The sequence below is a fragment of the Equus caballus genome, chromosome 14 (assembly GCF_041296265.1).
Source record: "Equus caballus isolate H_3958 breed thoroughbred chromosome 14, TB-T2T, whole genome shotgun sequence".
Lineage (NCBI taxonomy): Eukaryota > Metazoa > Chordata > Mammalia > Perissodactyla > Equidae > Equus > Equus caballus.
In genome coordinates, this window is record NC_091697.1 from 75,757,312 (window position 1) to 75,775,100 (window position 17,789).

Genomic DNA, 17,789 nt, shown 5'->3' on the forward strand with positions numbered 1-17,789 from the left:
GATGAGCAGTGCCATGTCCGCGCCCAGGATTCGAACCAACGAAACACTGGGCGGCCTGCAGCGGAGCGCGCGAACTTAACCACTCGGCCACGGGGCCAGCCCCCCGTAGAAGTAACTTTTGAACACATCTTCCCAGGATAAATTTTTGTTGCTGTGGCAGTGCTCTCCGGGGTTTCTTTTCGAGCCTACCTCTAAAGTGAATGCCAAAGATCTCAGTGTTGTGGTGCCCTTGACCAGCTTGCTGGGGCATCACACAGGCAGAAGCAGCCCCCAGGCTTCTGCCCTCTCCCACCACCCTGCTTACTCTCCAGACCTTCCCTCCCTCACTTCCCTGTCAGGTCAACACTGGCCTTGAAGGCATTAAGAAAATTTGTTGAATTGTTTCTTCCCGTTTTTCCTAGCAATGGCTCCCAGGTAAGTTTTATGTAGGAAAATGACTGTGATATTTTAGATTAATTCAGGCAAGCTCCTAGCGGGCCCCTTAAACATCACACCCACTGGCAGTCTAAGTATTTGCTGCCACAGTGGCCTTTGTAGTGTGAAAGGAGATCTATAGTCCTGGCAACAAGTTTATAGAGAATTTATTCCTTAGAATTAAGAGTGTAAAATATTGCTTTTCAAGGTGTGCTATTTCAAGTACCCCAAAACACTTAAATCTAAAAAATAAGACATTCTATAAATACATGTTTTTGCAAATCCCCCACCCCTATCTTTTTCTTTTGACTGTTATACTGGAAAACATTGCTTTCAGTGTTTAGAAGTAAAATGTGGACGGCCAATTTAAGACATTGTGATCTTTTGTATCTTTTTTTCTTGGCAAAGCAATTTAATTAGGAAATAATCTTCCCTTCTAACATCTGACACTAACCATAAAATGATATCCTGTTTTGTTGGCAACAAAACCAGTTTGTAGCAAAATTCTGAGCTATTCCATTACTACGAAAAGATAGATTTTAAATAAGTAAGAGAGCTTTTAAAAAAATCAGAAATGCAAAGCACCTTTTTAAAAAAGCAATCTTCAATTTTAAAAAGTACAATTTTAGTGGGCCAGGGAGTGGGGAACACGCTAAATCTTCAGGGAAGGAGAAAGCAGCACCAGGGTAGCGCCTCTTGGGTTGATCGCACCAGGTTGCAGCTCTTGCTGTCTGGGCACACATGTCCAAGTGCGCGCGTGTGACTGTGTGCACGTGTGTGTGTGCACGCGTGTGTGCTGAGCGTGCGCGCGCGCAGCCACGAGGCCTCCGGGCCGGCCTTCGAGACGCTCGGCCGGGCCTCCTCGCGGGCGGGCGGGAGCGGGGCGCGTCCCCGGCGGGCCGACCCCGGGCCGTGCGCAAACGCGTGCAGTGCTGGCTCTTTGTGTGGCCGTGTGCGGCTCCGCGCCGCCGCCGGCACCATTTTCTGCTCCGCTCGGGACAGGCACATAAAAGGGAAGGCGGCTGCCGCCGTCGCCGTCCTCTTTCCCTCAGATGCCCTCTGCTGCAGGTTTATTATTACAGTACGGGCCGCGCCGCCTCTCCCCGCGGATCTGGCGGGCCGCCGGGCTGTGCAGCGCCCTGGCCGCCTTCGCGCCTGGCGCGCCCCCAAACCGCCTCCTCCGCCTCCTTATTTGTCTGCAAAGCAACCGCACGTCGAAGCGGAGAAGCCCGCCGGGGGCGGGAGAGGCAGGGCCGGGGGTGCGCGCCGCGCTCCGGGGGCGGGGCCGGGGCGGCGCGCCGCTCTGCGGGCCCCTTTGTCCCCCGGGGCCGCGCGGGCGCGGGGGCGGCCGGCGCGGGGCGCCGGGCTGCGGGGTGCCGGGGCGCGCGCGCGCGTTGGCCGCTTGCCGACGGGGCCCCGAGTCGCCGATTCCTGCCGAGTAAGCAGTCTGGCTCCGCCGCGGCAGCACAGTGGCAGCAAGGCTGGGGCGCTGGCGCTGCGCCAGCCCCATCAGAATTAGCTCATTGTTCACTAGCACACTAGCAGCAGAGAGAGAGAGAGGAAGAGAGAGAGAGGAGAGAGGGAGAGAGAGAGACTGACTCTTAGAGAAAGACAGACTCACACACTCTTGGAGAGAGCGCTAGGCAGGGAGACCTTCCCCTCCTTTTTCCAAGGCTGCACTTCTTGGAAGTGAAGCCGGTTTGGGTTTTGTTTCCCTTCCCCCTCCTCCCTCCTCTTCCTCCACCCCTTTCCCCTCCCCCTCCCCCCACCCCCCAGCTGTCTTTCTAGCATGATGCCCTTTTTCATCCACATTTGTGTTTCAGGTGTAGAGAGGAGAGAGTGAACAGGGAGCGGGGCTTTTGTCTGTAAGTATATGCCATTTCCATCCCCGGCCGGGAGCGCTGCTTTCTCTTTTGTGTCGATTTCTTGCCGTTGCTCTTAGCTGGACCCTTCAACCCTGCAGAGTTCATGCTGCTTTCCTCTAAATTTTACAGAGCTGAAGCATGTACCTTGGGGAAATTCTGGCATTTTGTCCCTGCTGCATTAAGCCTGGAATTTAACTTGAGCTTTTTTAAAAAATGCACAAGTTAAAGAGGGAGAATTCTTTTGGGAAGGGGTGGGGTTTTTTGCTTGTTGGTGTGGTTAATTTTTGTTCTTCTTGCTCATAAAGCATGGTTAGGAACTGTTTGTTTCTTTGCATTAAATGCACTTTGGTGCATGCAGCCCCCTCCCTTTTATTAAATGAATTTGTGTCCCTCCATTCTTACACTTTATTACTTTCACCGCCGCTGCTGCCGCCGCCGCCAAGGGTCTTTTAAAGACATTAGATCTTGCAACACTTTTTTTGTGCATTTGCTTTCAAAGCAGTTGAACTTTGGGGGAAGGAGGGCTTAAAAATAAATGACTGTTTTTTGCCTGCTGATGATGATAATCTGATTTGCATTTATATGTATCTATAATAACATTATAGGAAAACTCTAAGAGCTCATCATACCCTTTTGGAGAACTTTTACTTTCTCCATTCATCTTAATTTTTGTTATAACTTATGTTAACAAAAGAATTGTGTTCTGATGCCAGAAAGGTTGAGAGGCAAATCACTGCAGCATGTACATTAATGTTTATTTGGTTTAGGGAGAAGGGCATAATGGTGTAGATTCCTGACTTTTTTCCCCCAGTGTAGTTTTTTTTTTTTTAAACACGGAAGGTTATGTAATGCAGTGCCATTTCCAAAAATATCCACTCTGAGGCATTACACTACACGGTGGAAGGCTGATTCCTATTCTGCTGTCTTGATTGCAAATATACTGCCAGTAGTATGTCTGGGAACAAAGAGCAGCCAGAAAACAATCTATTTTTATCACTTGGTTCTACTTTTAAGTTGCTAAACCTTTTGAACTCCTGCAATTTAAAGATGAACCAAACACTAAGAATAGCCCAGGACTCTGCAAAGCCAGGTCCCAGGGATTCCTTTGTCCCCTGTTTAAGCCTATAGCCCTTTTGGAAAGCTTTTTCAGAAGCCCCAGTGGTTATAATAATTTGCATGTAACTTATCTTAACCACAGAAAATGGTTATTTGTCTGTAGCTGCTAAACAGGCAATTTTTTTATTTGCTGCCCAGTGGTGAGGCGATTTGTCTACTGTATTTAAACATATTTTGCAGGTTGGTCTCTCTGGACTGAAGAGAGGGAGGGTGCAAGGCCAAGACTGTTACGATTCTCAAAATGGTAAGAATTGGTCATCAGAGGAGATTCTCAGTAGCTTCTTATCAGTCTTTATTCCATATAAATATCAACCACCCACCTTCATCCTGCCTCACCCCTTCATTGTTCCTACCCCGTCTGACCTTTAAAAGGTTCTATCTCCAGCATGTGGGAGCTTTGCAGTACAGCAATTTATATGAATTGGATCTGGTGAATTAGATCTTTTGATTTTCAATCATTTTGAATAGAAAACTGAAATTCCTCTTTCAGAAGTGAAGATTTATTTAACTCGAACGACAGAAACCGTTCTGTTCTTTAAGAAGAGTGATGTGTTGTGACATGCATGGAAGAGGTGGCAACAGCAGGGCTCCAGCAAAGCCCTGGGTCTTATGTGAGAGAGAGCCAGAACTTCTCCACATAGTAGGAGCCTGTGTCCAGCTAGTCAAACAGCTGTAGTCTTTGCTCTTCTTAAGAGCAGTAGGTAGGAAGAGCATGGACTTTCATAGTAATACACTCTGTCTGTTGTATCTCAAGTATAATCAGTGTTATTTTTTGTTGATTTACAACTTCATGGACGAGAGACATTTGCTCAGTTTTAGAGGCAAGCATGTTATCCTCTAAAGGAAAGTGTAACTATTTCTGACAACCATTGTGATCCAGAGAAGGCAGTTTAGTGTTTGATGACTGACTAAAGAAAAGGATAAATTATGCATTAAAAACAGCTAAATAAGTATATTAATCTTCTATGAAAAATTTCCTCTTTGGAAATATGGTTGAACTGAAAAAATAATGGAAATGTCATGAAACTTTTCAGATAAGTACAGCATGTCCTACTGCACATGTTTATACTCTTTAAAAACACCTCTTTGCCACTTAGAATGTGTGATTTCCAAATTTAGTTTTAGTTTTTTCTTTTAAACGAGGGTGGAATTTAATGAATCAAAATTGAATCTGATATACTTGCTGTTTTCTTTGAGAACAACCCCAGTCTAAGCTTCCAAGGAGAAAAATGAATCAGAAGCAATTAAATGAATTCAGCTGGAATCCTATTAAGAAGTAAAGCTCTTTTTTTTCTTTGTGTTTGCCTCCGCTGTCACTTCAACAGGTGGGTGTCAGAGCACCAAATGAAATAGTTCTAGCTTGGACTTTGGTGATGATCAAATTAAGGAATTTGAGGTAGAAGGGCAAAAGGGAAGAACAGAAAATTAAACTGATCAACAGGTTTTGTGCAAATGGTTCCTAACTTCATATTAAATCCTCAGTAGCCATTGTCATAGAGTCCTAGGAGGGTAATAAAATGAACTGCTGCAGAGTATTTTTGTTTATTTTAATTATCTCTGACTGACCACATCACCCTGTCTTCTAGCTCTTTATCTCAGAGCCTTACCCTCGCTGTCACCATAGATGGACCATGAAGGTTCATGTATGTTGTAATATATCAGGTGACCAGTTTGGTTAAACATAAATTTGACCGCTGACCCTGCCAAAACTAGCCCTATAGATCAAGCTCCAAGAGTAAATATCTTGTTTCTCTAGTAGTGAGTGGAATGAACTTTGTGGAAGGCGAGCATGTGTGCCAAAGCCGAGAATGAAAGTTGGAACGTTTTGAATGCAGAAGGGCAAATTCGAATTATTATTACATGTTGTTAATTTCTTACAGTTGTCGTTTATGTATGGTGGCAGAATGAGAAATCACAGTTTGTTGCTCTTGGAAGGAGTTTTACTCATGGAAAAATTCTCACAAGTTTTTGGTGATCTTTTCATCAAGATGTCAGTCCCTTTTGGCACAAGCCCATTGCCTGAAATGAAACCACCGACAGTTATTGTCTGTGGGTGATTCCAAGTAACTTTCTAGCAATTGTCTTATTCTGAGAGATCTGAGCTCTTAAAAGTCTTTGTGCATATTAATGTAAAAAAAGTTTCAATCCTGATTTTTTAAAAACTGATATTAGAGGTGTCTTGTACCTCCTTTTCTCATTTTTGGCAAAATGAAGTTATTTTCTTGCCTTAATTAAAACTGGAATTACTTGGCTGATCTCTGTAACTAGCATGCTTGGAGTAAAGACTTAGCCCACATACAATAGAAACTACTGCTGGGGAAGCAGTAAATTTAATACCTGGCCACCTCTAGAAAATATATAAACATGCCTTTTCTGTTAAACATGTATTCCGTTTACATGATTTAAAACACTAAAAAGGATCTAATTTCAGTGTATTTAGCTTGTTTAGTACAGGGCTTATTTCAAATACAAATTTATAATCAGCTCATTCCAGTGTCGGAAATTAGCTAGTAGACTCCAGAATTCAAAACAGAGCAAGTCAATCTGGATGTTTTACATACCCTAAAATGATAATGCTCCACAACAATAATTTGAATCCCAGTGTGTCTTTTGCATTATTAAAAAAATACAACCTCTTTGTTGACTCTGTGAGGCAGTAATCTAATTGTGTTCTGTGTTTGGGGCCCTTTGAGCACAACTCCAGGAAGCGCCATTTACATAGATTACACAGCACCTGGGGTTGTGCAACTCAGGGGTACTGTGAAAAGGTGTAATTTTGAGTATAGTTTGCCGCATCTTCGTTGGCCAGAATGTTCTTTTCGATAACTCATTCCCCAACTTTTTAAGTTTCCTAGTAAACATGCCTTTTTCCAGTTGACCCCCCCTTTTTTTTCAATTAACGAGATACTGTGAGTCTGCAGATATCTTCAGCATTTCTCTGATTTACATTTGGCTCTTTGCTAAGTTTTAATTTCTGAGATTATATTTTATATAGGTCCTTGGTATTTACTTAGGTGTTTTATTTTAAAGGTACTTGCTTCAGATATGTCAACAAGAGGGAAGTACTTCAGAATGAGCAGATGGTCTTATTGAATAGCTTGAAAAAATAAAGTATTTAAGCCAGTGTCAAGGTTAAGTCCTGATTTTCAACATGACTACCCTCTGTGCAGTAAACTTGCCTCTGGGTCTGTGTGCTGTGGACTCACAGTGGCATAAGCATGGGCTCATTCTGTTTTAACAGAGACCTAGGAATTGGAACAATTTAAGTTCTCTCTAAGGCTGATGCTGAGCTTTTCAAAAAGATGAGTTGACTCCATTGTACCGTTCATAGAGCTCTGCTTTCTGTACAGTCTGTGAAGTGGCATTCATGGGCTTACAAGGAGACTCTTTCAATAATCTCTCCATTAACATAAGGTTTTCTTGTTTAAAGAAAAAGACAAAGATTGAGGAGGGATGAGGTCCCATTGGTAGCTGTGCCATTTGGTTTTGGAATGTAAATTTACAAGCTGCTCGGTGATTCTTGATTGTGGAGATGCTGAAGAGTACCTAGGACAGAAATTTTACGTGATACTGTCTTCCCCAGGCCTTCCAGCACACCGTGAGGAGGAGAAATGGGAATTGTTTGGCGAATTAGGACGGCAGTGATGGATTATCTGGGTTTAACCCTAGTCCAGCTTCCTCTTGAGCTATAGAGGTAATTCAGGCAGGAGAAGGTATTTGAGCAGAAAACTTAAATGTAAATCAGATCGTCATAAATATGCTGAAGGAATTCACTTTATTTTAAATCCTAAGATGAATACTTGTAAAATAGGAAAATATACTTCTAAAATGTGAATACTTTACTAAACTAAACGAGTAACCTGCAGATATGAGTTTAATTCAGTATGTATTCATCTACGCTGGACTGACTGGGCAGCCTTGGAGTGAAATACTGTGGTGTTGCACATATTTTTCTCAGTGCTGCTCCTGGCTGGAAAGTCTTTTAAGGCCTTATCCTCATAGCCAAAGTGACATGGAGGGTTGAGATAATTATCTGAATAATTCTGTTTAAAACAGAAAAACCCCTTGATTTTGTCTGATTCATCTTGGTTATTCAAAATGTTTCTGGAATGATATAGGAGTGGGAAAGATTTGCCTGAATTATCGGTATAATTCCTTTGTTATACAGGGAGAAACTATGGATAAGGAAAACTTAGCAGCAAATCCAATTTGAATATACCGGAGGAAAATATATTGAAGGTACTTGGACTGTATCATTTTGGTTGATCAAGATATACTAAAAGATTCAAATTTTAAACTATTCCTTCGCTTTGAACTGGAAAGCAAGTTAACCATAAATCTCAGCTCACATCTATAGAAATTATGGTTGCTGAAAATATCATTTATTAGGTCTCAATTTATCTGAAATGGATATTTCTAGACATATTTTGCACCTAGGGACAGCTTCAAGAATTTCTTATTTCAGTGGCTTGCAAAATAGCAATGATCCTGAAATCAATCTGCTAGTGCGTGACAGGTATTAGCAGCTCTAATGGTTTGGGATTTAAGCATTAACCTGGCTCTCAACTAAATTCTAAATATCAATTCAGTTATTAGTAGCAATGACATGGTATTAACCTGGGTGTAACAGTAGATTATACTGTCCTGCATTATTTGTTAGTTGGATCATATGCATTTCTTTCATTGACCAACTAAATTATAGGCTCCCAGAAGGTTTATAAACTTCATATACAGTACTTAATAAAGTATTAAATATATATTAGAAACTCAATAAATATTTGGTCTATGCATGTTACTATCTATTAAGTTGGACTTGTTTTTATTCGTCCTTCATGACTTAATGTTTAGTTTTGGTGAACGGGAGCTAAGTTGTATCCCTGCCTTCTTCTAAAGAGCTAGGAAGTTGAATGCGATTTTAGTTTTCACAGCAAATTATCTTCCATTATTCATTAAAGGGAGAAAAAAAATTTGTGGGTAAGCCATAAAACCACTTGCCAAAAAAGAGTGGCTTGAAGTTACTCCTTTTTCCCAGCTTTTAGAGCCACATTCTGAGCAACCTGGTGAGATGCTAGCTCTCGAGGTTTGATCCAGCCTTGGTACTCAAAATTCATGGCAGCTCTTCCTGCAGCCTTAAAAATCTCCTCCAGGATCCAGGAGGAGCTTTGCTCCCAATATTGGAACTTTAAAGCCCTCACTTATTTCCAGTATAATCTGATTCTGTGATGTTATGAAAATGATCCCAAGAACTCAAAGGTGCCACACCTGAAAGTATTGAAGAGTGTGAGAAGAGTTAGCAGTAGAATTATGCATCTATTCCCGTGTCAATTGAACAAGTGTTTCTTGAACATTTTATTTGTGCTTAGTTCTTTGCATTCTAGAGGGTGCACACTTGGCCTCAACCCTCAGTGGATTTATATTTTAGTTGTGGAAGGAAGACTAACATGTGTGACAACCTTGACAAACAATGTAATGCAATATAATCTAATGCTAAATTGTAAGATGCGAAAGAGTGATATTGTTGAGGACTGGGGCCTGGGAACTGTAGGGAAACTTTTTTTAAGGAGGTAGAAATTAAGCTAGACCCAAAGATGGCAAATAAATGGCATGCACGCCGCCACTAAGTCCTGCTAAACCTTGACACTCATTATTATTCAGCCTGAATATGATTTCAAAGTCCTCCATATAGTGTTCCATTGACAATTGATTGGAGTTGGCACAAAATTTGAAACTTAGAAGTGGGCTGTTAGCTCCTTGAGAGCAGGTACTGTGCCTCCTTAAGTTTTTTATCCCTAGAGCTTAGCACCAGTCCTTAATAAATATTGAGTGAATGAAGACTTAAGAATATTTGGGTAGATTTAGATGAGAGAGAAGTGTGCTTCAGATAAAGGGAATACGTTAGAGGGGTATGCTTGCAAGAGTGAGCATAGGCATGTTTACTACAGTAGGGAATGTCCTCCCTGTTTAGGGCCTCTGTGCTGTCAAGGACAGACCTCACAAACTAGGCCTCGAAGTCAAGGCCTTGATGTGCTAATAAGCCTTTGGAAGCCACTGAGCAGGCATCTTAGAGATGGCCTGAGGCTCTCGCTCAGGTTCCAACCTGTCTCAGGTTCTTTGCCTTTTGATTGTGCCCAACAGAAAAGAGCACACTCACTCACCTACACTTTCTGCCTAACTTTAAGCTTGCTTTATTGCTGTCTTTCACTCTCCTTGGGCTGGGGTGGAGTGGTGGAGAGAAGGAAGGGCTCTAGCTAGAAGGAATTGAGAAGGAAGAAAGGAGCACGCTTAACCTGTTTCTCCTGAGAAAGTGGCAGCACTTCCACTGGCAAATTCCAGCATGTTCATCAGTGTCCATTTGGCCAGAGAGGGTGTTGCTGCTGTGCCCACTTCCCTTCTGTGAGGCTAACTGGGTGTAGCCACGTGTTAATCAGTCGCAATCACATGTGCCCAGCTGGCTCTCTCTCTCCACTTCTTCCTGATTAGCCAGACGTCCTTATTCAAAATTGAAGCCAACACTTACATCATCATAATAAAATTGTTTACAATTTGAGGCCTCCGGGCAGTTACTAATTTAGTCGATAGTCTAGTGACCATCTAAAGGGGATCTCATCACATGCTACACAAAAGTTGGGGAAAGCCAAGACCGAGAAGGATTTTTCGGGAATTTCTTCTGGATACAGCATAGACTCTTACCTTAGATTACATCAGCTGCAAGATTTTCAACATGAAATGATTTCACTAGCTCTTTTAGCCCTTCAGATGAAGTTGGACTTATCCCTGAGTCTCTTAGTGAAAGTGACATAGGTAAAGCATCGCTCCTTGAATTCTTTATGCCTACTCCCACCTCATTCTTTCAAATAACTTTTTTTCAACTTCTGTGTTAGAGCTTCATCAATTTCAATTCTGTAGCTGGGCAGCCATCTCAGGAACTCTGTGAACTCATCTTCATTGCTAGCCATGATGGAATATATTTTCTTAGAGGGAGCAAGTCACTTGTTATTCTAAACATGCCCCCGGAGTACCTCCTTCTGCGCCTTTGCTTACTCAGTCCTAGAAAGAATGCTCCTCCTGACAAAGCCGTTCTCCCAGACTGAATTTAAATGACAACTCCTTATGAAACTCACTCCAGTACATCCAGCAGGAATGACCTCATGCTTCTCTGTATACTCATCACACTTAGAACATTCTACTTGTAGCTGGCTTATTTCTGCATGTTTTTCTACCCTCCAAGATTGTACATTGAACAAGAGTGTTGACCCAAAGTGAGTGAGCATCATCCCTCTCTTTTTGGTAGCAATTGAGGCTATGATGCCTCATTTTTTTCGTTTTCCTCTATCAGCAGAATGGTAAATTCAGATGTGGAAAAGTTTCATTCTTGAGAGAGAACTCCAGAACAGCTAGTGAAGTTGGTTGGCGTTCTCTTTCTACCAAGTGGAAGGAAACCCTAACTTTCACTGACATGCTCTAATGGGACCTTGGAACAGATCTCACATCTGTGAACCAGTCTGATCACTGCTCCCATACCTATCCAGGATCTGACACATCCTTAGTGATCAATAAATGTCTGTGGAATAAATGTATGAATCAGTGGTCATGGATACATGGAGATCTGTTATTTCTGGGCTGAACCAAGTGGCTCAACTTAAAGATTTCTAACTGCTAACAGCCCAACACTCTGCAGAATTGTGACAGATTTCAGATTATAAAATTTATGGCCCAGGAAATGAGATGACCACAGATAGATTATGAATTTACTACTGAAAAGCCCCTCTCACTGAACATTTAAGAAGGCACAATGTTAGGGAGATAAGAGGGGAGAGGTAAGTGAAATCTAAGCGCACTACAAAAACAAGTCCTAAATTCTGTGCTCCCTTTTACACTTCTTTAGACAGAAGAGGTCCTGAGAGAGTCCAGAAAGTTACCGTGGTGTGGTCTGCTGAAAGAGGAATCCTTCAGGGTAGACTCACACATCTCAACCAAAACGTGGGCTGTGGAGCACCATTGTGCTCTAGGTTGTTGACAGTGTTCTTCCAGCACTTCTACAGTTTGTCTCTCAGCAGTCTGATTGAGGCACTCATGACAGTACAGCATAATCTGCTCTGGTTTCACAAGGTAATGAAATCTTCATAAATAAAATTACTGCATATTATTACGTTAGAATGATTTCCAACCTAAGCTTTTTGCCTTAAAAGTGTTATGATTATCAGCTGGACATACTTTTAAACCCTTGATTTTAGACTGTGCTTGTTCAGTGTTCATCCTTACTTTCATGGACTAAAATACAAATATAACTCATGTTCGAAAAGGAGAAGGGAAAGACACAACAGAATATGGCCAATGAAGGGAAAGTGTCTTTGCCCCTTTTAGGCTAACATTGGGAACCAGAGCCATTGATTGTAAAGAAAGGGAGAAAAGCTTAATAGTCATTGCCAGTAAAAATACGAGCCAAAGACTCATCCCAGTAAGCAATTAAAACAAGAAGGAGATTCATAATGTGCACAGAAGTTTTGGTGTGGTTGCCCAGTTCTGGCTCTCCTCCCTCCACTCCCGCCCTTCCTCAGATCACCATCACACACCACTGTTCTTTGATTACTGGGGCAGGTAGCAGCCTTCCTGTCTGAATTGTGTTGGATACAATTCCAGCAGGGAAAAGTACTGCAGGCCAGTGGCCACAAAGGGAGAAATCTACAAAAGTCGTTGTGTTTGAAATGGGTCTAGGCATTTTTGAGGACGCTTTTATTGGATAAAATCAGTGTCGGATATAGAACCTGTTCTTGGACAGGAAAGAGTAGAAATTAGGAGAAGATACTGCATCTTTGGCAGCCAACATTCAGAACTGTCAAGGAAAAACTGGAGTCAGTAGTTAGATGGATAAAACTAATTGACTAAGGTACTTAGAAACATGACCCAAGTAAGGATTGTTATTAAGTACTTTTCCAAGAAGTACTGTTTCCTGCCCTTCACTAAGTCCTCATAGTGAAAGTTGCCCACAAGGCTTATTGGGGCCATCATCTGAAAGTCTGTTTTTGTGCACATTTGTCAGGCAGTTGCTGAATCTCAGTATGTCTTGCCGGGTGGGTTTGGCAGCACGTGGTTGAACACTTAGCCTAGTGGCTGCTTCATTGTAGGAACTCAGTTAATACTGGCTGAAAGAATGAATACTATGCAGAGAATGGACCCACTATTTGAAACGTGCAATATCAGGGACTTCCACTTGTTGTATGGTTAAGAGACTGAGAATTTGAAAAGATGAATTAATTAACTAGCCCAGTCCTTTCCTGAATAGATGTCCCAGGACTTGATGGCTTAGTCTTAAAAAACTTTTCTGAAAAAACTGTTTTCTTTGCTACTTTGATGCCTCCAGCTCAAACTAATAAGATGTTCATTCTGTAGGATTGAAAGTTATCTACCAAATAGTCAATACTTAACAGAAAGTATTTAATAAATATTTCTTGATTAATTGATTGGATAATTGAAATTATATACCCAACCAATTCAGTTAACAGCATCAAAAATTCTGCCCACATCTTCTCTGAGCCCTTCTCCATAGTTTTGATCCTTGTATACCTGGATTTGCTTGTGTCTGAAGCCTGGCTGCTCTGGACCATAACTGAGTCTCCATTTCATGCTGCCCTGTGGAGACTTGGCTCTAATTATGCATCATGAAATGCCCCTGGCTCTTGAATATTTTGCTCACTTCTTGATAATACAATCTTAAATTGTTCTGATCTTGTTATCAAGGTCTGGGAGCCAAGTCTCCACATCTTTTCATTTCATCTTCATTAAGCCTATTTTTTTCCCTTTTTTTTTTTTATGAGGACTGCTTTTTAAACTTTAATTTTATTATGTGAGGCTTAACTGTCTACACTGTCACAATCAATTCAATCAGAAATTCAATTAAATTTGTTTTTTGGCATCATAGAAACAATTCATCTGATAATTAATGTGAATTTTTACTAAATTGATCAGCTTGTTCCTCTGTGGTTTAGACAGTCAGAGGGACACCGTACCTTTGACCGTGACTGAGTACCGTACTCTACGTGTAATCTAAGATCAGATGCTACTTACCTTCTTATTTGCTATTTGGTACCTCCGTGATGGTAATACCTAATAATTGGCTTATTATCCCATCTCCATTTTTCTGTTTTTCTGTCTTTAGGACTGTCTCTGGACTGTCTACTACATTAATTAAAAGTTTCCCAATGGTGTCAGATTAAATTTGTTTTTCTTTCTAAATTACCATTCTTAGGAGTTTATACACTGCCTCTCTGGTCTAATAAGTGTTTATTTTTTTCCTCTTCAACTAGGATCACTTCGTTATTTTTATGTATTATATGGTTTGTGTATCTGCAGACCATTAAGGTTTTAATTCTCCTTTAACTAAGCAGTTTGTTTTTAAATTGACTGAAATTTTGAAAAGCGAAGTTACAGTGAACGTGATTTCAAATGCGTTTGGTGAAAGAAGGATATGTTGAAGTAGATTGTTCATGGCCAGGCCATCTGAGAAGTTGTTTCAGAGTTCATTTGGGGGTCATATTAAAACAATTTGGTTTCTCAGCAAATGTCCTTTGTAATTAGCTTCAGTGATTGCTAAATATTTGTGTTGTGATGAACATTTCCTTCCAGGGAAAATTGAGAAAAGACGAAACTCTGATGACCAGTGTTGCTTGGGTTTAATTAGATCCTAGGTCCTAATGGAACCAAGCCCAAGTCGCTGCTCTAAGAGTAGGCTTTCCCTAACAGCTGTAGCAGCATGTGGACACTGGAGAGCAAACCTCTCTGCCCTCAAACAGTGCTAATTTTTTTTTTTTTAGGTAAGTTATTTTTGAAGGGCAGTCATTTATCAGAAACACAGGCAGCAGAGCAACAAATATTTTTGAGAAAATTACTCTTGATAGTAGGTGTCGGAAATCCATCTACCTTTCATCACAGGGACACTCAATGGAGATGCTCAACACCTCTTTGGGCGATTGAAACACCCCAGCTCTCAGGGGGCCTCATGGCGGCGCTCCATGTGGCTCTGGGGAAAATAGCAAAGAAGATGGATATCGACAGACTGTGTTCTGTGAGAGGAGAGGCTGGGTTTGCGTCCTGTCTTCTCCATTTCTTGGTTCTGTGACCTTGGGCAGGCTCCCTGACTGTTCTCCCTCAGTATGCTTGTGTGTGAAATGGTGAGGAGGATAATGACAGCTAACCCAGATCCTCTTCCTTAGGTGCCTCACCCTGTTGCCAGCGCTTTACACATATTGATGCATTTCATCCTTGAAATAGCAGGATTTTGTGAGGATTAGAAGTGCACCTGGAGAATAGGCCTGAAATTAAAAAAGAAAAACATTATAGTGAGCTCTCGTACGCATTTCCACAGAAAACTTGGGTCCCCAGATTTGCATACTCTGCCTGTGTGGGTTCCCACAACTCACGTGCATTGCTTGGAGTTAGCTCTCTTCCTTTGGAGAAGTCTAGTTTTGATGATTGGTTTACAATGGAAGAAAAACTGAGGGGGAAAAATGAGAAAGATGAGGTCAAAGTCTTCTCTTGTTGGAGAATGCAGTCAGGACTTGGAACGAAGATCTGAATTTCCAGCCCTGTCTTTCATGGCAGTTAGAATAGGTGATCCCCATCGCAGGAAACTTAGTTGCCTAATTTGGCATTCCTTTTGCAGTTATCGTCACAACCCTTGAGATATTCATTTCTTCACTGACTTCCAGCCCTGAAATACCCTATTGATTTGGGCTGGTGGCTGCCCCTTTAGCTCTTCTCTGCTTCCATGGCACTGCCTGATGGAGCCCTCAACAGAGAGAAGCCTGCTGCATCAGACCATGCTTCACCCAGTGGGGCTGAAAATCCAGGTGGTGTACAGGGGCACATCCATCCTAATCTTATTCTAATCCTCTTGAACATTTAGTTTTTGCCAATTTTCATAGAGGACAGGTTATTGGAAGCCTGTTAGTGGCCTTTGTGACCTGAGCACTTACAGCATGCAGATACAATCTGCCTATATTTTTCCTTTTCTTAAAGCCAAACTTCTTATAAGATAATCAACTAGCCTCTGATTTAAAACAATTTTAGTTACATCCTCCCACAATAGAAACCACTCTCCTTCCCAATTTGGTGATCTGTTATGATGCTGTTTGCTGTTGAAGAGAGATCAGTCTTTAAGTGATCAAGACAGTGCAAGGCAAGCATTGAGCTGTGAAATAACTTTTGCTAAATGCTGAGGGGTTTGCAGCTGCCAGCAGAAGAGGGTGCATTGATGGAAAGAGTGAATAGTTTCTTTTGGAGTGAACACTTTGGGAGCAAGTGCACACTTTCTAGAAAGCTCAGTCTTGCACACGTCTGCAAGAGGAATGCTTTGAGATATCCACAAACTCCTCAAAAGCAACTGGCTATCTCATCATCCACCTAGACCAAGAAAAATCCAAAATCCTTATGTCTAGATAAATAAGTACTTATCTCACTCGCCTCTGATTGAGGGCTTCAACTAAAGAAATCTGATTCTTGAGGACTTATTCTTCCATGTTGTTGGTAAAAATTTTCCTAAGATTTTAAAGGATAGCACAGTAATTTTGGGGCAAGAGGAAAAAAATAGCATTCTTGGTGAGTAGAAATCAGACTTCGTATAGTTATTTGAAGGTGAAACCCAGCATACCTAAAATTATTTAAACTAGCTAATAAAAGCAAGTCTAGATGTTTTCTATTAACTTTGGAATGTGTTTGGAAAAAGTCCTGCTAACTCCAGATGTCCAGTATTGGAAAGCATATCAACAGCATTACTCTCGTTTGTGGCAGAGAATACCGTTCAAAAATTCACAAGTGCTGTTTGCTGTTCTGGGGCACAATATAGTTTTCTTTCCTTCCCTTCCCTTCTCTTTCTTTTCCTTCATCTTAAAAGTAGGAGAAACCTCGCAAGATGTAGTGTTTCTAATTTCTTGATTACAAATGAAAACCAATTTATATAAGGGAATGAGGTGGTCCAGACTTAGAACTCAGATGTGTTAAGTAAATATTTACTCTGGTTCCACTCCAGGGAGGTAAAAGACTCCATTAACATATTTGTTGAGATCATAGGGGCAAGGAAAAGTTTATGCTGTGCTTAAATGCCTGAGGGGCCTTTTTTCTTTTTTCTTTTGTTTTTTTTGCTGTGAGTTAACAAAGGCCAGTATTTTTTTTCTGCTGAAAAGAGCAAATATCTTATTTTGTGGCCTTTACTTTCTTATTGTTCATTCACAAACTGCTTAATCTCAAACCAGAGTTTTAAAAAGCTGCTTTATTTTCTCCCTTCCTTTGGAAAATCTCTTCTTAGATATCCCTTAGGAGCTTTGTTTCCAAGCTTTATTCTTGTCCTTTTTCTCCTGGTTTACTTTGGGCTGTTATCAGCTGTTTGTACTTTGTTTTGTCTTCATCACGGAAAAGAAAAATCGCCCATTACAAGTCGAGATTTGAAGTGTTGAACTTAATTCCTTGAGTCCAGTCCACAGTTTGGCTCTGATTACTGTACCAGGCTGACCTCCAGTCCAGGGGAGGGTGCCTTGGCAGAAATCTGAGAATTCCTCGATCAGTAACTCCCTTTTTTGGATTTATGGAGTCTTTAGGTGGATTGCTTTGTGCTAAGCATGTTCCCATTGGAAAGGAATGAAGCTAGGATGAGAGGAGGAGTTGGCGCAACACAGATGTTTACAGCTGACCTCCGTGTTCACCACGATTGAATTAGCCAGCTGCCGCTGCAGCCTGCCTTCACCCAACGCACCATCCAACCCTGAAAACTCACACAACGACTAGTTTAAACAGTGGTGAAAAAGCAGGGTCGGATGATGTTAACCTTTTGTGGCTTGCTTCTGACTTGATTTGTTGCTCCTCTTGAAAGTCTTTGCTGTTATTCTTAGAAATCAAATTTTAAAAGACTGGGCAGCCAAACAAGCAGAATATTATATTGTGGAACAGAGTGGCTGTGAAAGCTCTTTGTGCTGACGATTAATTTCACATGTAAACACTTTCATTTTGTTGCCAGCGAGGAGATTTCCTTTTCCTTTCTCTGCCTCGTTGAAATCTAGAAATAAAATTCCACAGCTGTCAGGTTCCCACATATTCATCAGCGGCCTCTCAAGATGGCTTCACGGCGAGCAGAGTAAATTTAGAGGATTCCACTGTTAAAGTCTACACAGCTTGTTTCAGACACCCCAGCTCACAAAGTAAAGAATTAGAAATCTTTTGGCTGCCTGACATGTAATGTTGGGCAGTAACATAATCTGCTGCACAATATTAATAAAATGTGGGCATTTTCTGTGCCCATAGTGGATGTATGTACCTGAAGCAAAGCTAATGCCAATAGGCTTAACCAATTTGTGAGCTATGAACTGTCGTTGTCTCCCCCGCCCCCATTTCTACAGGTGAAGGCCT

The 17,789-nt window shown here is 41.5% G+C and overlaps 1 protein-coding gene across 5 annotated transcripts in view; it reads left to right on the top strand.

Moving 5' to 3' along the window:
• Window positions 1–1,745: 1,745 nt before the first annotated feature.
• NREP (neuronal regeneration related protein) overlaps window positions 1,746–17,789 on the top strand; it is a 28,363-nt gene continuing 12,319 nt past the window's right edge. Inside the window, exons 1-4 of one of the 5 annotated variants that reach the window (XM_070234452.1) lie at window positions 1,746–1,852; window positions 2,238–2,279; window positions 3,576–3,639; window positions 11,281–11,504. In XM_070234452.1, coding sequence (XP_070090553.1) covers window positions 11,469–11,504 — 36 coding nt within the window. In that variant the 5' untranslated portion in view covers window positions 1,746–1,852; window positions 2,238–2,279; window positions 3,576–3,639; window positions 11,281–11,468. Of the gene's footprint in view, window positions 1,853–1,962; window positions 2,280–3,575; window positions 3,640–11,280; window positions 11,505–17,789 lie in introns of those variants that run through there. The other 4 variants (XM_070234453.1, XM_023617869.2, XM_070234455.1 and 1 more) reach the window with 4 other exon arrangements.